The sequence below is a fragment of the Acartia tonsa genome, chromosome 3 (assembly GCF_053477335.1).
Source record: "Acartia tonsa isolate MP-2025a chromosome 3, ASM5347733v1, whole genome shotgun sequence".
In the NCBI taxonomy this organism is placed as follows: domain Eukaryota; kingdom Metazoa; phylum Arthropoda; class Copepoda; order Calanoida; family Acartiidae; genus Acartia; species Acartia tonsa.
In genome coordinates, this window is record NC_137262.1 from 3316861 (window position 1) to 3341841 (window position 24981).

At 32.7% G+C, this 24981-nt stretch overlaps 1 protein-coding gene across 1 annotated transcript; it reads right to left on the reverse strand.

The window, feature by feature from the left end:
* Window positions 1-1246: 1246 nt before the first annotated feature.
* Window positions 1247-24917, reverse strand: LOC145313075 (moesin/ezrin/radixin homolog 1-like). The gene is made up of 22 exons (XM_080152336.1): window positions 24814-24917; window positions 22718-22787; window positions 21156-21272; window positions 16543-16621; window positions 13101-13178; window positions 12803-12842; window positions 11407-11467; window positions 10680-10736; window positions 10291-10360; window positions 9327-9419; window positions 8948-9025; window positions 7998-8153; window positions 7631-7710; window positions 6175-6243; window positions 5680-5794; window positions 5191-5253; window positions 4858-4947; window positions 3580-3639; window positions 3245-3324; window positions 2784-2838; window positions 2363-2466; window positions 1247-1794 (listed from the first exon to the last, which is right to left on the reverse strand). Exons 1-22 carry the CDS (start codon window positions 24863-24865, stop codon window positions 1698-1700), a joined length of 1764 nt encoding a protein of 587 aa, XP_080008462.1. The 5' UTR covers window positions 24866-24917; the 3' UTR covers window positions 1247-1697.
* Window positions 24918-24981: the final 64 nt, after the last annotated feature.

The window sequence follows — 24981 nt, forward strand, 5'->3', positions numbered from 1 at the left end:
TGCCAGTTTCAATTTGTGTTTTGTTAATAATGTACATGGACGAAAAAAAGTAAGATTTTATTTCAAATTTAATTCTATTTTGTTATTTAAACTGCCCTACTTTGCATTTAATTAACCTTGTATAAACATATATCCTATTTATTCACTTTATTTGTTATCAATGTGTAACCATAGGGAATTTTAATTCTTTTTTTTTATATGTAAAAATGCCTATAAAACATATATTAAGTAATAATTGACTTAAAATGCATATTTTGATAAATTTTAATTGCTATTTTTTTGTTTAGTTCCTGATGATGAGGGCAGTTTTGCCCTCGAAACGTTGAATAAATTTAAAAATTTGATGCCTTGAGTTTTTCTGTCTGAGGATTTTACATGTTGGGTCCGTTAACCATTCGTCTTACTTAGCCGTCTATATTGAATAGGAGTAAAGAAAATAATAAAAACTGGATCTTGGACCTTTAGCTTTGGACAAAGTATACTTGACGTTACGGACTGACTGACAGAAAAAGTGAATTGTAGAGTAGTTTCTCTGCTAAAAATATAATATAACCAAGCCACCAAATAATCCTAACATGCAAAGTTAAAAGAATTCTTTGAAAATTACGATTTTATGTAATTTATTTCTGCTTTGTATGCAATTAAATTAATTAAAAACCACTTAAAATCTAATTTATTTATGATTCATTGTGTTCAAAGAAAATAAAACAAACTAATTAATTTACATAATTATTATAGATTAACAAAATTTATAATTATTGTTCATAATGATTTATGCTATTAAAGGGTAGGATTAAAATCTATTTTTACGTAAAGAAATTTAAATTGTACTTTGCATATAATGAATTTTTAATTAGTAAATGTTTTTTTTATGCTTGGAATATCTCATGATTATGTAATTTACTGAAATGCATAACTAAAATCTAGCATTATGAATAAAACAATTGATATAAAAGGGCAATTTCCCCAAACTTCTTTTATTCTTTGAATTAGTAAATTAGTCTGTCTTGATAATCTTAAGGCAGGATGTAAAATAGCTTAAAACTATGCTCAGTATATTTCTTTAAAAGTAGTTTTATCATATGGATATAAAATATACTTATGTAGACAGGTGAAACATTGTCATCAATATAGGTTGCTTACATGAAACTTATTTATTGGTTAGTTTGTTGAAACAGTGTAGAATGGGAGGGGATATGGTTAAAGGGGTAGATGGGGAGGTATCGTTGGTTTTTAGCATGCAGGGAGTATTATTTTATCATGTGTAAATCTGGTGAAACATCCAAGTAATTATATATAGATCCCAGTATCTAAATAGCTTAAAACTAGGGCCAATAGGCATAATTCTATAAAGGCAGTTCTATTTTATATTACAGATATTAGTTAATTTTCACTTTAGTTCTACAATTACAAGAATTTGGCATAGTATGTGAAAAAAAGTATCTTATAAAAAATTATATTATTACAATAAATATATTTAATCAAAAGTTACATGAATTTAAAAGTTTTAAGACATTGATTTAAATTTATATTTTTACTAAAATTAATTTTAAAAAAACAACCTTATAAAAAACAACCATGGGAAAATTATTATTCATTTCATAAATATACTAATTTACATCAAATTAAGAACCATGAAAAGTTTTTCTTCAATTAAATATATTATCTCCTTGTTGAAACCAAACAGGATTATTCATCTACATGCTTTCAAACTTATCAATTCTTCTCTTGGTATTTCCGAGTCTGACCTCTCTCAGAGTCTTGTACTTGTCACGTCCTTGTTGAACATTTTCCCTAAATATAATTTGATTATAAACACAACAAGGATGACAACATCCACAAGTAAAGATCTAACTAATCATTATGGATTGTATAGAGCAAATATACAATGATCATAAAAAAATAGGAGTAAATTAGAGAATAGAAAATCACGATTCTTTTACAAATCAACATCTAAAGGTATTTTGTAGTATTTGTCAGTATTTTGTTACAAACAGACTTACTGATTTAGGTACATGCAAACTGAATTGATTTATTAAAAACTTTGACTCTCGAAATCAAATCAATCTTTTTTCATCTTTTAATCCATCTGTTAGACAGTTTAGTACCTAATATTTTTTGATATATTAATTAAACTATCAAAGGGCAAATGTCCATTGATCTACAAATCTATCTATCTCACCATTAGAGTAAAACACTAGAGGGGGAAGGTTTAATATTACTGTATGTCCCCTTCCAAAGGACCCTGTGCCGACTTTTAATATGCTCAGAAAACAATTTGATAGCAGACAAAAAAGTCCTTAACAGGGGGATCCAGGTAGTTGTCTGGTTATACATCCATACTATTAATTTCTTATCTCACCTGTGGAATTGATCCATTGGATTTTCAGCCTCTTCATCTCTAGTTTGAGCCAGTGTCTCCTCAAGTGCCTCCAGACTTTCCATCATGTCAGCCTCCATTGTCACCTAATAAAGATTCAATTATTTCTATGGTATTTTCCCTATAAATTGGACCCATATTTACTGTTCAAAATGTTGGTGTTTTCCAACAAAATGCCTGTTAATCACGGAATTCCCCCCCCCCCTTATTTGAAAAATACAATATAAATATTATAAAGGGGAGGGGGTTAGGTTCCCTGTGCCTTTCACCTACAGGAGGTTCTATCCCTGTGATGCAAAAAAATATTTTTTTGGCTCACTAACAAAAAACTTTTCTGTGTGTAGTTTCTAAAGGCTTTATTATAGTTCATAGCCGCTTTTGATCGAATGGAAATAAATTTTACCTCTCTTTCTTCAACTGGATCAATGATTTCAGGGCCCATATCCTCCAAGTCTTCCCTGGAAAAAAATATAATATACCTATTTGCGATAACTTTTATTTTATCTGATCTTGCTATGAATTTATCTTTCAACAGACTTATTTGTATTATTGGTAACCTCAGAAAAGTAACCTACCCAACACACCCTTTTGTTAATTTACATTCATATTGGTGGACGGAGAGATGGTTTTGTGCTTAACTATAAAATTTAAGGGAAACTATCGTTAATTGTTGTAGATTAAAATTGCAACCTGAAGAGGATTAAAGTCCCTCCACAGATTATAACGTCATACGATAAAATAATCTAAAAGAGGCCAGCATAAATTTAACCATTCTATCAATTAGAGTGTATACTGGCAACTCATTGGCTATTCTATTGTATGACGTCATTATATGTGGAGGGACTTTAATCATCTTCTTGCAACCTGCTGATAGTGTAAGAAGTTCTTCTGCTAGTTTTGCCACTGCTTGTCCTCTCACTCTGGGCATCTCCATTCATGCTTGCCTGGATATAAGGGATAAGACAATGGACAATAAATTTATGAAAATTGTTGATAAATAAAATTGCCCCATCCGTAGATCAATATTACTGGTAAAAAGTTTTACAATCACGTTATCTTATTCGTTAACTCAAAACTGGATTCTTTTATTGAATTTTGATTTGGTGGTTCCAAACAGTTGGTATCCAAACTTATCCACCAATAATACACTTACCTGAAAATGGCGTAATGATTTGTCTCAAAACTTTGTGAGATCTTACCTGGAGCAAAGCTTCATTTTCCTCCATCCTAGCTCTGGCCAGCATAACCTCTTCCTGGAGCCTATCAGCAGAAAATTTTCATTTGTATTAGGGATCTTAAGGGATAGAACAATGGACAATAAATTGATAACTAATCCTATTATATGAAGTAGTAAGCGTTTTTTGTTTGTCCCGAAGGATTTTGCTAACCGCTAACGGATATTGTTCTCCTTTACAGTGAAGCTTCTTATAGGTCCTGGGAAGGTTTTAAACTATTTTTGTTGAGGGTGTCTTCAATCCCCTCCTCCCCTAAAAATATTTTTTACTTTTTTGAAACTCAAATTTAAAATGGGATGAGGTCGACTTTTTCACCTCCTACCTTAAGTGACCCTAGAGGCTTCTAGGGCGTAGCCGCTAGTGTTATTTAAAGTACAATGTTTACTCCCTCCCTGATTTTTATAAAACAAGCTAATTTGTTTCTGGCAAAATTCTTATCATCATATCCTATAATATAAAGTAGTAAGGTGTTTTTGTCTGTAGCGAAGGATCTCGCTAACCACTCATCCGACGTGGTTCTCTTTTTCCGTGTAGCTTTTCATAGGTCCAGGGAAGGTTTTTAGCTATTTTGGGGAGGGGTGCAACCCCCCCCCCCCAAAAAAAAATGTTTTTTAAATTCAAACCTTACTTTTCTTTTACTTTTCTTTTTGAAACTAAACTAAATAGTAAAGGGGTCCTAATTTAAGCTCCCATTACCTAACGTACACCTAGAGGCCTCTAGGGGCGTAGCTTCTATTTACTTTATTAAAGCAGTAAGGGTTTTTACTTATGGGATGCCATTTAAGGCAAGCTTAGCTAGACTGTTTTTTAAGTCTATTTTTGTGAACCATCCTCCCACCTTTGTATAAAGATCACTCAGAAACTGATGGCACAGCCGATAGTTGATGATCTCTAGGGGCTTGTTGTCGCTTTAGGTTCTAGACCTCTACAGGCACCTTGAATTTTACTCCGCATCTTAATTGTGGTGTAAAGCGTTCATCAGCCCTTTTGCACAACCTTACTTTTAAAAGCCCTAGCTGTGGATGGTAATGAGTTACGCCTATTTTGGGCCAAGACTTTTCACCTAGTCTAACTATTTATGTGAACCTGACCTAGCTGCAGTCAAAACCATTTTTAATGCTTTAATTATGACGCAGTAATAAGCAGAGATTCAAAGCTTTAACTCCATGACCTCAAGCGATGTCCTACGTGTTGATTCACGGTCAGGGTTGCAGCCAATAGTTACTATTATAAATGAATATCCCTGGCAGTTTCTTCTTCCATCCTGGTCCTGGCTTCCTGGACCTCTTCCTGCAGAGCCTTACTCTCCTCCTCCTTCACCTCTACCAACATCTAAACAAGCATGACAACATCCATATTGTATAGCCAAGCACAAAAAAATCATGGAACGAATAAACATACAAAGTAAGCAGATGTTCACTTCTACTACATGCCCCATTAGCTGCTATTAGCTGATTTCAAAAATACATTCCTTGGGGTAAAGTTTCATGTAGATCAAGCCCTCTTTTTTTAAAAGCTAATAACTTTTATTTTGATGCTGATTACTGCAACCAGTAATGACATTGATAACTGTACCTGGATTCTCTGAATTTCTTCCTGTTTAAGCCTAACCTCTTCTTCCATTCTTTCCCATTCTTCCTAGAATTTAACAAAGACGACATAATAGATTTTGTTTTCAAGAAAATTAAAAATCATACATGCATACCGACTTTCTTGTTATTAGAGTTGCCACACTTTCTAAATTTTACCTGACTGTTACAGGAATTATACTAATAAGTTTGAAAAAAAAGATTAATATTTCATGAATTCTCAAAAATCATATAACACTAACTATAAAAATAAGTTTGTTATTTTTTATTCAATCTATATATAGTGTTTAATCTAAAATCTCTAGTCAAACTAAAATTTCAAAGTAAGTTTAGACATTTGGCTAAAATTTCTAAGGCTAGACTAAGAGATAGGGTTTCCTTAGTCAAACAGAGAAAGGATTGCGAAGGAAACCCTAACTCCTAGGCTAGCCAAAGACATCAAATTGGATTTGGACCATTGCCAAGTTAAGATTACCTTTTCCAAGTTCTTGGCAATCTGCATCTCTCTAATCATCTCCTCTAGTTCAGACTCGTGTTTCTCAATGCTCTCCTTTGCTTCTCTAATCTCATTCAGCTGTCTCTCCATCTCACTACAAATATATACCAGTGATAAAACTTTGGGTACCAGTGTAATTTACAGTCAAATGTCTCCTCCCTATTTGGTTTAAGAAAGAAATCATCAATATATAGATTAATTTGAAACATAAATTTATACAATACAACTCATTATCTAACAAAAAATTAATAGTTTTTATTTTAGTATTAGAAAAAAAAATTAAATGGTATTTTTTCAGGGACGATCTTTTTGTTGGGTGGAGGTATACTCCCCAAAAATAGATGTAAACCTTCCCTGGACCTATTATAAGATTCACAGTTAAAGATAAACAAGTCGGTTCAGCAGTTAACGAGATTTTAAGCTTCAGACACACAGTCATCCTACTACTTTTATATAAAGATATATAAAAATTACCTTATCTTTGAGTTAGCATTGTCTAACTCATCATCTCTCACCTTCATTCTCTCCTCCATATCTTTCAATCTATATAGAACAAGGATAACAACTTCCATATCTTTTAATCTATATACAACAAGGATAACAACATCCATATCTTTCAATCTATATAGAACAAGGATAACAACATCCATATCTTTCAATCTATATACAACAAGGATAACAACATCCATATCTTTCAATCTATATAGAACAAGGATAACAACATCCATATCTTTCAATCTATATACAACAAGGATAACAACATCCATATCTTTCAATCTATATACAACAAGGATAACAACATCCATATCTTTCAATCTATATACAACAAGGATAACAACATCCATGTCTTTCAATCTATATAGAACAAGGATAACAACATCCACATCTTTCAATCTATATAGAACAAGGATAACAACATCCATATCTTTCAATCTATATACAACAAGAATAACAACATCCTTAAGTAGCGAAACAAACGGACATAACAAACAAAGTGATTTATAAAGCAAATTACAATTAGTTATAAAAAAAATAGGGAGAAAATAATCAATGTATGTCCTTTGAAGCATGAACGCCTGACAGGCTGACAAAACAATGTGAAGACTACACTGTTAAAAATATAAAAAAAAACTTAGCATCAGATAATACTATATATTCATTTTATTACTGTATAGCGGCTAAAGCATCATACCATACTTTCTAGCAAAAAAACCTCATTACGATATAAGGAAGATTCCAATACTGTATTGAGTATTACTTAGTGTTCTTTGGAGTAATATATATTACTAAATAAAGAATGTGCATTTTATAGTATTATCTAATACTCTCTTTGGAATAAAATTCAATACGCTAGAAGGAAGTTTTTAATACCCTGGTTCGTAATTTTTGTTACTCTGTAGGGTAAGAATTGATACTAAAAACGTAATATCTCTGTATAGTAATAGTTATTACGGTATCTTTATTTTATACATATATATTTTTTTTATAAATAGTACTACATGGTGTTATATATTCATTTTGGTAATATAGCACATAGGTCCAGGTCTAATACAAGCCCAACGTATCAATTGATACTAAATGAAGAAAAAAAAATTTCAGTGTAGATGCGCACAGGTCATAGAAAATTTAAACTGTCTATCTTAAATACCAGCCGTAAAATCAACTTTTGCATATAGCATTACGGACTGACATACAAAGTAAATTATGATAGCTTTGTTTTCTTCACTCTCTGTGTTTTTTCTTTTATCACTTATTAATTAGTCCAAATTAAGCGAAATTTATCAATGAAATAAATCATTAACTGATGGCGTTGCTACAAAAGACCAACCCTTTTGTAGAGTTTGTCTTTTGTAGGTGTTGGTCTTTTGTAGCAACGCCTAGTTGGTCTATTGTAGGTGTTGGTCTTTTGTAGCAACACCTTACTGATTACCTAGCCTCAAATTCCTTTCTCTGTCTCTCAGACTCCATTCTTGCAGCTATCTCCTTGTTCAGAATAGCTTTTTCTTTAGCCTAGATAATATTTTTAGATGGATAACGATCACATTAATTTGTCCAACATAAAAGCAAAGTATTGCTAAGTTAGAATATTGATGAACATTTTAGAATGGGTAATTTAAGTTTTAACAGCTTCCTCCCTCCTCCTGGTTTATTCCCGATGTAACAATTAAAGGGAGACCAGGGGGAGTGACCCCTCCCTTATCCCCATTTTGAATATTTAATCACTCCACAAATTTATGTTTTTATCCCACAAAAATAAAAATCTTTGACATCCTTGCTTTAAAACCTCTTATATTTACCTTTCTAGCCATTTCATCCTCTCGTTGTGACTTCATCTGCTGGACCTCCAGAGTATCTGGCTCCCTCCGCCTCATATACATGCTGTAGTTACCAGTGGCCAAGTCATACATCCGTTTTGACTGCTTAGGCTTCGTTGTTAGGACATTTAGTTGTTCCTAAATATAATTGTAGAATGACTATTTCATAATGAATTAGATAGATTGATATTTTTGTCAAATTATACATCCTTTTATTTTAGACTTCGTAGACTTGGTTGTCAGAACATTCAGATGTTCCTCATTACAATTGTGCATAGATTATTTACCACTGAACTGATTAAGTTCTAGAGAAGCTTTAAAATAAGTCTTTGGACGGTTTTAGGCTATTTCAATTCCCACAATCTTCTAGATGCTACAGAGGTTAGATGAAATAAAACAAGTATGCCAACATCCATAAAAGCAAAGCACTGAAACGGTAGGACAAACGGACATTAACACTTTTATAGTATCAGAACTGAATAATCAGAATAGAAATGTAAAAGAATTGAAGCAAAATTGTAATTAAATTTGTTGAAAAACTGCATGATACAGGATAATGTTTATGGACATATTTACATTTTTTGGACTTGATTTGATTATAGAGTTGCTCCGCTTATAATATTGTACTTTGTTGTCCCAGGAATCAGTGTACCAAAAATCAGATTAATCGGAAAATTAGATCACATAAAAATTTGTTGTTAAAAAGTAAAAAAATCAACATGTTTAAAATGGACGTACGGTAATGATTATAGAGTTTCTACGCTTTCTAAATCGTACTACTATAGAAATCACCATGCAAAGTTTGAAATCGATAGGACAATTCTTACATGCCTAAATAAATGAAATAAGCTATCTGTTCCGGACGGACGTACGGACGGACTGACCTACCCTAATTACAGAAAAGCTTCGCTTTTAATAAGTTCTAGTGTTACCTTTCCACCTTTGAATTTGACAATGAATTTTGTTTTTTTGTAGTCAACTTTTCTTATTTCAGACCAGGCATAGGAAACCTAAAATATTACCCAATTATCAGGGATAAATAATGGAAGTTAAATTAATCTTCCCTTGAACCGATTGAGTTCTCTACTGAATGGAAGCTTCACATATGTACCGATTTAGTTTGAGGATATTTTTGTATATTTACATCTTTAAATAGTTTTAGGCTATTTGATCCTCTTGCCCCTATATTTTAGGGGAGCAACCGCTAGTTATTATAACATGATGAAGGGCTTCTGCAGAAAACCTATTCCCCCTTTAATTTTGCATAAAAATTATAATCAATGACACTTTTCTAAAGTCCAAAAGTCTTACCGTTGGGTTCAGCTGATTGTCTTTCGGGTACATGTTAACTCCAAGCGCATCTATCCCAAACAAGATGTCAGTCTTTTTCCCGCTGTTTTTCACCTTAGTTAAGAAATGTATGAATAAATAAGTCGTTACAATTGGAGGTAAGTATCTATAATACAAAGTAGAACGATGTCTGTCTGTTTGTTTGTCTGTTTGTGTGTTTGTTTGTAGCGAAGGATCTCGCTAACCGCTGAACCGATCGGGTTCTCCTTAAAAGGGTAGCTTCTCATAGGTCATGGGAAGATTTATAACTATTTTGGGGGAGGGTACCACCACCCTCCCAAGAGAAATCACAATAAAATAAAAAAAAATTAAATATTCCCGCCGCATAAAGTCGCTAGCGTAGTGGCGCTGCGTAGAGACATGAATTTAACAGCTGATTTAACATGGACAAATTATTTCTCAAATTGGATATTTTAGATAAAAAAAAAAACATTTTAATGCCACTAGAGGCCTCTAGGGGCGTAGCCGCTAGTAATTGAAAAAGTACAAAAATTACAGTAAACTGTAATATAGTAAAAAAAATCAGAAAATGTTATGCTTCAGTTATCAAGTTAGAGTTTATCTCTAGTCCTAAAGACAATGTAGAAAATAATGCTTTTCTAACAGCTTGAAGGGGTCATTGGGCTGTTCATTACACTAGTCCCCAAAGTTTAATGATAATGTTTTCTTATTTGTTAAAATAACAACTTTTGTGACTTTTTTGAATTTTGATTGGTTGGTTCATTAAGTGTCAAAACGTTACTAATTGTAATCTACAGGTAATTTGTATATTATCATTTGGGATTTAAATGAATCTATTGGTAATTTTGTTATCCCTTTAGATCTTTGTATTCTAATGACCGTCTAATGTGAATACGGACGTATATTAACTTAGTAATAGTAGCTAATCAAGACATCAAATAAATCTCAAAAACAGCTCAATTACCTCAAAATAAGAAATGCCATAGGTCTCCAAGTCTTGGGCCACTTTCAGGTATTCTAGCATTGTCTCTTCTCTATAGATAGATAGATAGATAGATAGATAGATAGATAGATAGATAGATAGATAGATAGATAGATAGATAGATAGATAGATAGATAGATAGATAGATAGATAGATAGATAGATATATAGAGAGATATATAGAGAGATATGTAGAAAGATAGATATATAGATAGATAGATAGATAGATAGATAGATAGATAGATAGATAGATAGATAGATAGATAGATAGATAGATAGATAGATAGATAGATAGATAGATAGATAGATAGATAGATAGATAGATAGATAGATAGATAGATAGATAGATAGATAGATAGATAGATAACTTACTTCGACATGCCAGTATGTTTCTGATGGAATAGACTGATCTTCTCCTCCCATTCTTGTCTAAAATATATAGGAATTTTAAATTTTATTATACCACTCTAATATTCATTAGTCTACTATTGGAATAATGTTCTTTTATTTAGCTTTTGATCAATCTTTTTCATTGTACTGGAAAGAATATCACAAAATTCTTATTAAAATATGACGACATTTCAAATTATACATGCTTAACATTCATATTTATATCTTTATCTTTATATTTTTTTAAAAATTCTGATTATAAGCGAAGCCAAAATATAATTCACTTTTGAATTTACTATTGAAAGCGAAGCTTTTCTATTATTAGGGTCTATACGTCCGTACGTCACAGATAGCTCTATTTGTTAATTTAGACAAATTAGAATTGTCCTATCGATTTAAAACCTTTTTATATCTTTTTGGAACAATGATTCTAAGAACAACAAGATACAATACTTTAAGCGAAGCATCTTTCTAATCAAGTCCAAAAATGAAAGTATGTCCTGAAATAGAATCATGTATTTCTTAATTTTGTAACAAGTTTATATAAAAAAAATTATTATATCTTTAAAGTAATATTATTCTTGTTCGTTTATTGCACTGCTGTTTAATTTCAGAGCTTCGCTTTTATGGATGTTGTCATCCTTGTTTTTCTCTATAACCTCTTATGTTCGTATGTCTAATGTTTTTGTCTCGATCTTTTCTAACCCACCTAGAAAGTTTGTGTCCATTTATTATTCTCTTGGGTAGGATATTGTCATTGGATAGGTAGCCTAAAATTAAACAAAAACTTTAAATAAATCAAATGGCATGGATTGTCTAGTAGCGGGGAAAGTTGGGGACATTGGACTGTTTATAAACAAGTTCTCTCATTGCATTGGTTGGCGTAAAAACTTTTCTCGTATTCATTCGAATCCGGTGGATAAGAACCGGTTCTCATCCATACGAAAAACTATGTCTAGCATCGTATTATATCCAGCTTTCTACGAATATAAAAGTGTACAATCATAAGATTAAAACCAGATTACATTCTATATCCGCGGAAATCTGTTTATAATACGATGCGAGAAATAACTATTATTAAATCTAGATTGGTTGGTTCATACTAGGGTATGTACCCATTGGTAAAAAAATAAATGGCCCTTTCTGTATATTAAATTCAATGGTAGAAAAGTTTGAACCCTTTCATTATGAAATAAACTAATCAAAATTTAATAAAAGTGCCCAACTGATAAGGAAATGTGGTTATAAATCTTTTGGTAACAGTGTAATTTACAGTCCAATTTCCTACCCTTCCTTAATGTTATGACAGTAATAAAATCTCTGAAAAGGAAGCAGCTTATTGTGCCTAATAAAAAATGACGTATACAATGACCAATATTAGGCCAGTATACATTTCACCATTGGTTAATTACAATGAATACTGGCCTATCATTGGTCATTTGTATTGTATTACGTCATTATAAATTGGGCATTATAAGCTGCTTCCTTAAAAGTCAAATTCTATTGTCAACAAAATAATTTTTGCTTTGACAAGAAATTAGCAAGGCTAATAAGTATATGTTGTAATTTGTAATATTTGTTTGTTTTTCCCTTATCATTGCAAATATTTATCATGCATTTGCGAAAAATGTAAACAACTGTGTAAAAATATTTTTAAAACAACAGGATATGATTTATTCTGAGTGATTTATCAAGAAACAAAGACGATTACCTCCGATAATAGCGAAGTTATTTTAAAATGATGATGGTGAAGTAAAGGAAATGCATTTATTTGGAGGTTAAGGAAAGAGTAGTAATGGGGAATATAGGAAAGTGCAGTGATGGGAAGAAAGGGGAAGTTTAAAGATGGGAAAGTAAATGGAAGTGTTTTATGGGGAAGTTAAGAAAAAAACAGTGGTGGGGAAGTTAAGGAAAGAACAGTGATTGAGAAGTTAAGAAAAATTAAGTGATGGGAAAGAAAGGGAGGTGTAATGTCGGGGAGGTAAAAAAGGGCATTAAAATCGAGTCTTCCTCGACAGAAGGAAAGACAGAAGGTCAGAAACAAGCACTTTTCCTTTAAAAATGTCTTACCAAGGAAAATGATGGTCAAAAAAAGTACAAAATACCTGATCTACTATATTCTTCATCATAATCTCCATATTTCACCTAAATAAAAGGTATGTATTGTATATTCTGTTATATAAAGGAGTAAGGTTTTTAGGTTTTTTGCTTGTCTGTTAAGATATCGCTTGCCGCTCACAAGAATATCTTCGCCATTTTGTTTAAGCTTCATATAGGTCCCTCAAATGCTGTAGGTGATCTTTTTTTTTAATTTAGATGGTATTAGGCTATTTTAATGCTAGTTTTTGAAAACCAATAAGGTTCTCGGCAGTAGACAGGCAGCCCCCGAAAAGCTGTCAATACCTGGGCGGCATAGCTGGCAAGCAGGACACCTTTCTCTGGCGGGCAGTACAGCAGTTCAGTCAAGATGTCCTTTTTAATCTTAAAATAAAAGATGTATCAGTATCACCCTTGTTGGTCAGTTAAACCAAAAAATCCGCCCATTTTAGAAAAAGGAAATTTTATCAGAAGAATGAATTTGTAAATGAATTATCCAATTAAACAAGCAACGAAATTTTGGACTATGTAATTTCCTGAAAGTTAGCTTTATCCTAAGAAATTCAGGGATCGGAAGCCTCACGTAAGCCGCGCATAAGCCTCAGTTTTAAACCTGCTTGTGAGCAGAAAAAAAAATTTCAGAAAGAAGGATTGTCTGCAAAAGAGCCGTTTTATACATCCAGCCGAATTTTATAGTGATAAAATCACGATTTCACTGAGGCTTACACGCGGCTTACGTGAGGCTTCCGATCCCTGAAGAAATTCAACCTTTTATAGCTGATTTTTTCATAAATTAAATAAAAAAATGCCTTATTATGAACATTCTCTAACAGATAATATAGTGTGATTGTTATTTTTTTGTGTTTCTATAGGCTCATTGAAGGGAATGGAGATTTAGACTTTCAGAACACAGTAATAGTGTCTGACTGATTATGACATAACAAAAAAAAATAGCCAATGAGAGTCCTTTATTTACCAATGGTAAAATTTATAGTGGCCTCTCATTGGCTAATTTTTTTTGTTACGTCATAATCAGTCAGACACTTTTACTGTGTTCAGACTTTCAATATCTATAATACAAAGTAGAATGATGTCTTTCCCTAACCGCTAAACCGATCGGGTTCTCCTTAATAGGGTAGCTTCTCATAAATCCCTGGAAGGTTTTTAACTATTTTGGAGGAGGGTACCACCAACATCCCAAGAGAAATCGCCCCTAGGAAAAAATCTCCCCCTGAAAAAAATAAATTTTAACTAAAATAAAAAAAATTGTTTTTCTTTTTTTTCTTATCTAAATTTAAAAAAAAGGGTTTTGGGATTCACCTCCCCACCTCCTCAAGTGTCACTAGAGGCCTCTAGGGGGCGAAGCCGCTAGTCCTTGTAAAAAAGTAACAGGATATCTATCTGATTGTCTGTCTGTGTGTACCGAAGGATCTCACTTTACGATATGGTTCTCCTTTACAATGTAACTTCTCATGAGAAGGTTTATAATATTTTGGGGGGAGGATACCACCAGCCTGCCAAGATTAATCACCCCTAGAAATAAATCCCTCCAAATTTTTTTTTTAACTTTTTCTTTAACTTAAATAAGTACATTGGGTTGTCGATTCAACCCTCCAACGCTCAAGTACCCCTAGAGGAATTTAGGGACGTAGCCGCTAGCGCTTTCATGATAAAAACATAAATTTAGAAAGCGAATCTATTGAACAGGTGTGGGGAAGTTGACAATATCAATGATTTTAATTTAAAGTAATTTATTTTTTGTGTCTATTTCTAAATTCAAAAAGTTTTGTAATGAAAAAAATCTATTTTCTATAAAAAATCTTGTTTCTAAGGAATGAGTAATTAGATGAAATTAACCAAACTTTATTTTTATAACTATATAGACAATTGAACAAGGATGACAACATTCATAAAAGTGAAGCCCTGAAACGTTAGGTTAAACGAACATTAACACTTGCGTGTCAGAACTGAATAAGCTTTTAAAAATAACATAGAGCTTATTATAAAAAAAATATAAGAAAAAGTAAAAAATCAACTCATCATGACGCTACTTTTCTAGGAACGTGAAAAAGTGATTTTTTCTTCAATGAGTTAATAATATTGTGGGATATGTAATTTATTTTTGTTTAAATCAAATTCCATTGCGGGGCTTAAAAAAACAGTTATACCACAGTACTAAATAAAACATAACCTAACCTGTCCTGGTTAATTGACTATCTTGCCCAATATAACAATCACAAAATGAATCAAAGTAGTATGAAAAATTCTTATCAATAAATCTTACAGCTTTGAAAAATATGCAATTTTGTATAAACTTTCCTTTAAAGATTTTTAGTAAAATGCGCACTTGTTATTCATACAAGTTTTACAAACTATTAAAAACTTTCTAAGACATTGGAAATTCCCAACTAATTGCCAGTGTTGTACCTTTAGCTTTTCCATCAGAAGCTTGCAAAGGGAAGTGTATCCAACTTCCCACCCACCCAAAAAAAACTAAGACCACCTCTCTTCAAGTGCCAATCCCCACACAACCCTCTACACATTATCCTTAAAAGGGCCTACGGCCCCTTCTCCCCCTTCAAAAAGACCAGCCAAGTTAAATAAAGAAATACCCTACCCCCCTCAAATTTAAGGGTGGGAGTTGTCAATAATCATAAAAGTTGGCAAAACCCTATATACGCCACTGACTGCCAGCATTAATTTTAGGAATGGTGCTACTTTATAACTATCCAAAAGGCGGTTTTATAATTGTTAATTTCAATAAAAATTAAAGACAAAACCACAAGTATTATTCCCTTCTCTATCTATCTCCATTGCAACCCCTAATGTTTACCTTCACTTTGCTTAGCTGCAGTTGCATTGGAAGTTTTGTTGTTTTTAAAAAAATATAAATCAGGTAAGTTGTGGTCCACAAGTTGATAAAAGGAATGGTACCAAATTATCTTTAGTTTAAAAACTCCACTTGACGTTTTCTCTCATAAAGCAGTTATGTATAGGTACAGTGCAGAGTATAAAAATCTTGATTATAATCAAAAATTATAAGATAAAAGTGGGATGTGTTTTGTCTTTAAAACTGTTTACTAATGCTTTGGGTAAAAACAGGCCCAACTTATTACAAGATACAGACAGGACTTTCAGACTGAGGTTCAACAATCATTTAATTAGTTTTCTGTTGAGCATTTGGCAACGAAATACGTCATTTAATTATTAAGATTTAGTTCAGAGATGTAAAAAACAATTTTAAACCCGTCCTCTATGGCATTTCCCATAAATCCATTCTAGGCTTGAAATACTCGAACTATTCAATCAGCTGTTCAATCAGCTGTTATACTGAAACGGACAGTGGAAGATGATTAAAGTCCCTCCACAGATTATGACGTCATAGGATATAATAACAAATGAGAGGCCAGCATAAATTTTACCATTGGTCAATTACAGTGTATACTGGCCTCTCATTGGCTATTCTATCGTATGACGTCATAATCTGTGGAGGGACTTTAATTATCTTTGGACAATGGACTTAAAATTACGCTGGTACCCAAAGATTCATAACCAAGATATCTTATTGTTTGGAGTTAACACTTTGGGTACTTTTATTGAGTTTTGATTAGTTGGTTCTAAACTAGAAGTGTCCAATTTTTTTAACAAATAATCTAATCTACAAAAGTAGTAATATTGTTTATCATAATTTGGGATGTATATCAATTTATCGTCCATTGTCTTATCCCATAAGACCCCTGCATTATACCTGTCCATATAAAAGTCTAAGCGTGGAATCTTGGATAACTTCATCAACCACATTCTCGGGGAAAAACTTGAATCGAAATCTGAAAGAAGGAAAGATAGATAGTAGTTATTTATCGCTTCGTATCATAAACAGCTTTCCGCGGATATAGAATTTACAATTCGAGATTAAACCATTCTTTTAGCCCCGAGATGCCGAAGGCACGAGCTAAAAAAAACTGGTTTTAATCTTATGATTGTACATTTCTATATTCGTATAATATATGGATATAATATATACGATGCTAGACATAGTTTTTTCGTATGGATAAGAACCAGTTCTAATTCACCGGTTTCGAATTAATACGATAAAATTTACTTAATTGATTGTAAACAATATATAAACAAGGATGACAACATCCATAAGTAGCGATTCACAAAAAATTAACGACCACATTTAATTATGCACGAATAAAAAGAAAGGTAGCAGATAGAAAATCATGTAACCTTTATACATAATATATACGTCTATGTAACAACCAACGGACCCCACTAGCATTACGGGAGGGGCGCCGTGGCCCAGTGGTAACAGACTGTGCTACGGTGGTGAGAGTTCGAGTTCAATTCTCCATGTGTTGACTTGAATTTCTCATTCACAATAATGATCACGCAACTTCCCCTGATTGTGTTAGAGGGGGATTATTGAGTAAGTTTGGATACTCAATAGTCAAGTTCATGATATCAGTACTACCCTTATCCTAAGCTCCTCTGCGGAAAGCGTCATTCATTACCGTGGCTTAATTTGGGACACCTGCCATACTCGACGAGGTTGAGGTAATAATGAGTAGCTCTCATGAGACAGCGGGTCAAGTCATAATGTGCTTAAACGTGGAGCTTGACAGTCCTAGTAGCTAGACAAAAGTGTCTCAGCCTACTCCATGACTACTTAGGCCCAAACCCTAAGAAACTATGGCTAATCAATCAATCAATCAAAAACTACCATTACGGTGCGGTCTGCTACTCTATAATTTGATATGTCCGTCTGTCCGTCCGTCCGTCTGAAACGTTTTTGAAGAAACGTTATTTACTCGGCTCCTAAAAAAAAGGAGACTGAAACTTTTTGTCAACATGCCCATCAATATGGAACATTTTTTATTTATAAAACATCCGTAGCGGTCGGACTGCTTTTAAGCCGCTTTTACTTTTTACAACATATTTTCTTGGCTCCTAAAAAAATACACGGCTGAAACTTCTTGCCAATATTCAGTTTGTCAGGCCATAATTAGATATATAAAATCTATTGTAGTTTAAGCAGTTTTTTAGTTAATTCTCTTTTTACAACTTTCAAACACATAACCTACTTTTTTATGGTTTCGGGATTTTAAGTTTTTGCGTCTCTCTTTTTTTTCTTTGTTATGATAACAGATAATCTGCTCTATAACCCACTTTGTCCGTTTGTCTATTTCATAATAGATTTTGTGCTTCGCTACCCGAATACATGCTAGATACATGCATATCCTATTATATAAAGTAGTCTTTTTTTTGTCTGTCTTGAAGGATCACGCTAACCGCTGAACCGATGTTAGGTCCTTGGAAGGTTTTTAACTATTTTTAACAGTAAGGTACGAGTTAGAAAGCGTAGCAACTCTATAATCATTACCAGAATGTCCGTACGTCCATTTAAAACAAGTTGATTTTTTTTACATTTTAACAACAAATTTGTATGTGACCTAAATATCCGATTGGTCTGATTTTTGGTATACTGATTCATGGGACAACAAAGTACAACATTATAAGCGAAGCAACTCTATAATCAAGTCCTAAAAATGTAAGTATGTCCATAATCATTATCCTGTATCAAGCAGTTTTTGAACAAATTTACTTACAATTTTGCTTTAAGTGTTAATGTCCGTTTGTCCTACCCTTTCAGAGCTTCGCTTTTATGGATGTTGTCATCCTTGTTTTTAAATGCCTAGCCCCTGCAGGGGGCTTATTTGTATATTCATATCTTAACCTAACCTAGCCTGTATAGAAATACCTAATCAAATTAATATTTTAACACTCCTGCGTTTGACCACTCCGACGTTTGGGACTCCTGCGTTTGTCCTGGAAACATCAAGTAGATTTATCCTCGTGTTTTAATTCTTTGAAACCAAATGGAAAGAACGATCATACACTTATGTACTTATATACTTGTATGTATTATTTTTATCATTTTAATTTATAGGGTGCTACATATAGGTCATATTATTCTTAAGTGAAGCCACTGCATTTATTTTCTATAAACATATTCAATACCTAGATGGTTATATTCAATTTATTTTTTATTTCAGATTTAATTTTAAATTCTTTTTTTCCATCTTAAAAGCAATTTTATGACATATTGTTTAATAAAGATTTTTAAAAACTTTTAGAACGTCATGCATTTATGTAGCTTATAAAAGTTCATGCAAGTGCAAAAGCCATTTAACTGCTCGTGACGTAGGGGCTACAATAAAACAAGGATGACAACATCCTTAAAAACGAAGCACTGAAACGGTAGGACAAACGGACATTAACACTTGTATAGTGTCAGAACTGAATAATCAGAATATAAATGTATAAGAGTCAAAGCAAAATTGTAAGTAAATTTGTTAAAAAACTGCTTGATACATCATAATTTTTATGGACATACTTATAATTTTAGGACTTGATTATAGAGTTGCTTCGCTTATTTCATTATACTTTGTTGTCCCAGGAATCAATATACCAAAAACCAGATCAATCGGATAATTAGATCACATAAAAATTTGTTGTTAAAAAAGTAAAAAAAATCAACATGTTTAAAATGGTGATGATTTCTAAATCGTACCTAACTATTAAAGGAATCACCATGCAAAATTTGAAATCAATAGAAAAATTTAACATGTATAAATTAACGAAAAAAGCTATCCGTTACGGACGGACCGACCCTAATTATAGAAAAGCTTCGCTTTTAATAACTATAGAAAAGCTTCGCTTAAAAAAAAAACAAAATGAAAACCTATCTATATAATAATTGTTCATTTTTTTATTTTTATTTTTTTTAATTACCTCTTGGGGCAAAACCCCTAAAGGCTGGTGGCGAAGCTGCTAGTATAATAAATAAAAAAACAGTTTATGTGGAAATTGATAAATAAATCTGTTATTTAGGTTTTCTATAATTACGGTCGTACGTCCGGAAAGGAACTGAATAATTTTCGTTAATTTAGACATGTTAGAATTGTTCTATCGATTTGAAAACTTGCATGGTGATTTCTGTAGTTGTTGTGTACGGTTTAGAAAGCATAGCAACTCTATAATCATTACAAGAATTTCCATACGTCCATTTTAAATATGTTTTTTACTTTTTTAACAACAATTTTTTATGTGATCTCATTATACAATTGATCTGATTTTTGATATACTGATTCCTGGGACAACAAAATACAAAATTATAAGCAAAGCAACTCTATAATCAAGTTCTAAAACTGTAAGTATGTCCATAAACATTATTCTGTGTCAATTGTGCTTCGACTCTATAACATTCATATTCTGATCATTCTGTTCTGGCACTTTACAAGTGTTAATGTTCGTTTGTCCTACCGTTTCAGTGCTTCGCTTTTATGGATGTTGTCATCCTTGTTACTACATATCTTTCACGTTGAAATAAAGATAAGAAGTCATAAAATGATAAAAAATATCTGAATCATTTAAGGATTATGACTTGTCATTCCAATATTTTAATTACTTATTACTTTTATGTATAATATGTATTCTAATAAACAATTACTCATTTTTATAAGCGAAGCTTATCTATAATCGCTGTCCGTCCGACAGTCCGCCAGTGACTCTGTAACGCTATGAGGCAAATAAGATTTTCTTGGCTGCTATGGAATATAGGCATTTAAAATTTTAAGTATAGATTCTTATTAAGTAGGAGCATCTAGTATATTCTCTATTTTGTTTGTCTTGCTTCAAAAGACGGTTTCGTCCTATCCCTAGAATCTAGACCCACAGAAAATTTTACGGGAACACTTATTAAGAGTTAAGACTCTAGTGGGCTAGGTGTCGCTTCGGGTACTAGACCTCTATCCATGCACCTTGGAACATACATACAATACTTATGATTGCAGTGTAAAGCGTCCATTCAGCTATCAGACAACCAACTCTCTGAGATGCACGACCTTTGTCTGAGAAGTCCCAACTGTGCATGCATGGAAGCGAGTTACGCCTGTTTTGGGCCAAGGCATTCCCCACACTCTAACTGTTTACGTTGCGAATCTGGCATAGTAGCAGTGGGAACCATTTTGAACGTCTTTAGTTATGATTCGAACCCTTCCCGACGACGAGCAGATGCGCTACGTGTTGAGCCGCGGTCGCGGGTAAACTTAAACGGGAACACTTATTGTATATTAGCTAAATATAATTCATTACACTTATTATTAGACAGAAAAGTATAATTTCATTGATCAGGAGGATCTTCACAAAGTATGTCAGATGCTTATCTTATATAACAACTAGCTGAGTATATTATTTTTACATAGCGTTATTTACTGATGGAAAGAGTAGGCAGTCAATAGAATCTTCTCAACAAATATCTGAAGCCTATCTTATATTTTCACTAACGTTAACGCTTACCTAAAGTCTAGAACATCTTCCTTTTTGATATCCAAGTCTTTTATCTTTTTCTTCTCATCTAACCAGGCTGTGTTGTTATATTTGTCTGTATACTCCAGGCCAAAATACCATATTTCTCTAGATAGGTAGATAGATAGATAGATATATAGATAGATTATTAGATGGATAGATAGATAGACACATGATTGATCAATTTTCATCTAACCAGGCTGTGTTGTTATATTTGTCTGTATACTCCAGGCCAAAATACCATATTTCTCTAGATAGATAGATAGATATATAGATTAATAGATGAATAAATAGATAGATACTTTTCATTTAACCAGGCTATGTTGTTATATTTGTCTCTATAATCCAGGCCAAAATACCATATTTCTCTAGATAGATAGATAGATGGATATATAGATGGATGTATAGATGGATAAATAGATAGATAACTGATCATCTAATCAAGCTGTGTTGTCATATTTATCTGTATACTCTAGTCCAAAATACCATAATTCTCTAGATAGATAGATAGATGGATATATAGATGGATAAATAGATAGATAACTGATCATCTAATCAAGCTGTGTTGTCATATTTGTCTGTATACTCTAGTCCAAAATACCATATTTCTCTAAATAGATAGATAGATGGATATATAGATGGATAAATAGATAGATAACTTTTCATTTAACCAAGCTGTGTTTTCATATTTATTTGTATACTCGAGTCCAAAATACCATATTTCTCTAGATAGATAGATAGATAGATAGATGTATATATAGATGGGTAAGTAGATAGATAACTTGTCATCTAACCAAGCTGTGTTGTCATATTTATCTGTATACTCTAGTCAAAAATATCATATTTCTCTAGATAGATAGATAAATTGATAGATGAATGATGCATAGATGGATAGAATATAGATAGATAAATGAATGTATAAATTGATAGATAGGCATATGATATAACTTTCCGACCTTTCAATGTTAATAATATGATAAGCTTTAGGAGACCAAGCAAACAGAGCTGGATCTTTAAATGTGTAGCCGTTGTTGTAGCCGTAGCCGTAGTCGTAGCCGTCGGCACTGCCAGAGCTGCCAATAAAACATGGATTTTTAAATGTTTGAAGTGATTACGTATTATTATTTTTTATTTTATTTCATATTTTTACTTAAAATTCAAAAAGTGGTTGTGATTTAAAGATCGCGTAGCCAATTTGATTTAAAGATCGCTATTAGGTTAGTGGCTGTACCTATGGCAGCGGCAGCGGCAACGGCTACACATTTAAAGATCCAGCTCAGGTAGGGGGCATTCGACTGTAAATCATACTGGTACCCAAAGATTTATAATCATGGTCCCTCGTTTGCTGACTCAAAAGCTGTGGTTACTTTTATAAATCTTGTTTGGTTGGTGAGTATCCAAACTTTAAAAAAAATAATTTTAATTAACAGAAAGCTTAATTTTGTTTTTATCTTTGGGGATGTACATCATTTTATCGACCTGTGTCTTATTCCGGCCCCTAAGATCCCTGAAATGGCTAAATGGTTAGGTAGACTAAATTAACAATAAATTACCTGATACCATTGGTCTGAAGAACCTTGTCAAAAAGATCTTTTCCAGTCGCGTTCAGTGGAATAGCAAATTCTAAAATATTAAATTATCAATTCAAAATAATATGAAAAATTTTAGCAAAAAATTAGACTTCCATCTTAAATTGCAATCCTTTTTATCTAGGTATTTTAAAGTCCATATGGTATCACAGATAAGTGATCTATAGAAAGTCAGCAGAATTTTCATGAAAAATAAGCTTCCAACCAAATAGCAGCCCAGTATTTCACATTTCTCCCATAGATTACGAACTAACAGATTGACGTCTGACAGGTGGCCAAAAAAGGATTTTTATATCTATAATACAAAGTAGCATGATGTCTGTCCGTCTGAAGCTTAAGATCTCTGTAACCAATGAATCGATTGGGCTCTACTCTTCAGGGATTATACCTAATGCTCCTGTGATGGTTTAAAGCTATTTTCTTGGGGGGTGGGACACCCCCAACTCCCAAAAAATGAAAATCCCCCCCCCCCTAAAAAAAATTGTTTTCCGGGGAAACTACTTCCAATAAAATTTGCAGCAACAGAAATTTTTAATTTTGTTTAATTACCTCATGGGGCAAAGCCCCTAGAGCCTAGGGGCGAAGCCGCTAGTTATCTAAAAACAAGAACAACAGCATGCAGAAATAATATGGTAACAACATTTAAAAACGGCTTAAACTCAGCTTATACCAATAACGAAATTAATTCAAAAAATAATCTCGAAACCTATATGTGTTTGTTGGGGGGCAACACATCGTAAAATTGACTACCTCTCCATTTCCCCCCCAAATATTATTTTATATTTTTTCACTTGTTGGTTATACCTTATACCTGGCAAAAACTTATTTTTAGTTATAATATTACGGATATGGTATGTAAAAAATAATGTTTATTAAAATTAAAAAAGATACAAATAGTAATACGACAATAATATACATTTTTAGAATTGATGTACACTAACATAAGATAAATATTTTTGCATTGTCCGTTACTGAATTAGCAAATGTGCATTACATATTCACATAATAAAATTTATTTATGCAATTTTGTATGCATTGGGGGGGGGGGGGGTTAAATTAAGAGATGATAATTCTCTAACAATTTTTATTTAAAAGTAATAAGATGTATCTCTGTCGTTTAAGATCATGTTAACCGCTTGACTAGATATACGCTCTCTTTAGCCCTTACAGATCGGGCCCCAATTCCCACCTTGATAAAACGGAGGGGGGGGGGGGCTTATTTGACCCCCCCCCCCTCTATCTCGGCTCCTGTTACAGTTAGAGACATAAATTTTTTTCTGGTGGTTTATGTGCATATTTAGAGAAAATTCCTTTTTCTAGTCATAGCGGTCAGACCGCTCCTTAGCCGCTATTTAACGGCCAGCTGCTAAATATAAAAACAGCTGTAGAGCGGCCAATTTTAAAGCTAGGATCACCAAATTTTAGGTGGATTTTTTATTTTTTATAACAAAAATATTACTCTTTTTGGCCATCGCCAAAAAACGGCAAATAACGGAAACCGCCATTTTCGGCGGTAAAACGGCGGTTATTAAAGGTAGGTAAAGAAAAATTTTATAACCCAGAAATATCGCCCGGGGCAACAAACCCCTTGAGTTTTTTTTTACTTTTTGTTTTTAACACTAAATTGAAAGTAGAGTTGGCCGACATACCCCCCACTTTATAGTTGCTGCGCGCATACTCTAGAATTAATTTGGGCTATTTTATTTTAAATTATTGTATTTTAATGGTTTTGAGCAAGTAAAAGTATGTTTATGAAATAATCTAAACTAGAACTAACAGAATTAAAATTTTACAAGAAATAACAACTTTTTTAGAAATACAAATATAAAACTAAAAGAATAAAACAATCGTATATATTTACACTAGGGGCAAAGCCCGTAGCCTCTAGGGGCTTTGCTTTACATCTTCCATAACCTTCCCAGCCGAAAAAAATGCGAATGGGTCGCAAATTTTCGCGATTAAATGGCGAACTTTTGTTAACTACTAGATTTGCAACAATCTTGCAATTAATTGTTGTTACTGCGCTACTATCAACATATTTATCCTTGTTAAAGCTTTACCTAATTCGGATTCGACAGACCTAACTTTGACACTCATCCGTTTTTCTGGCATTTTTGTGTGTACTTTATTTTGTCTGTGATAATTATATAATTAGAATTTATCTAAAATGCTTTTTTAATGATATTTTAATCTAAAGTCCAAGGTGAAAAAAGCAAGCCCTGAAAGCG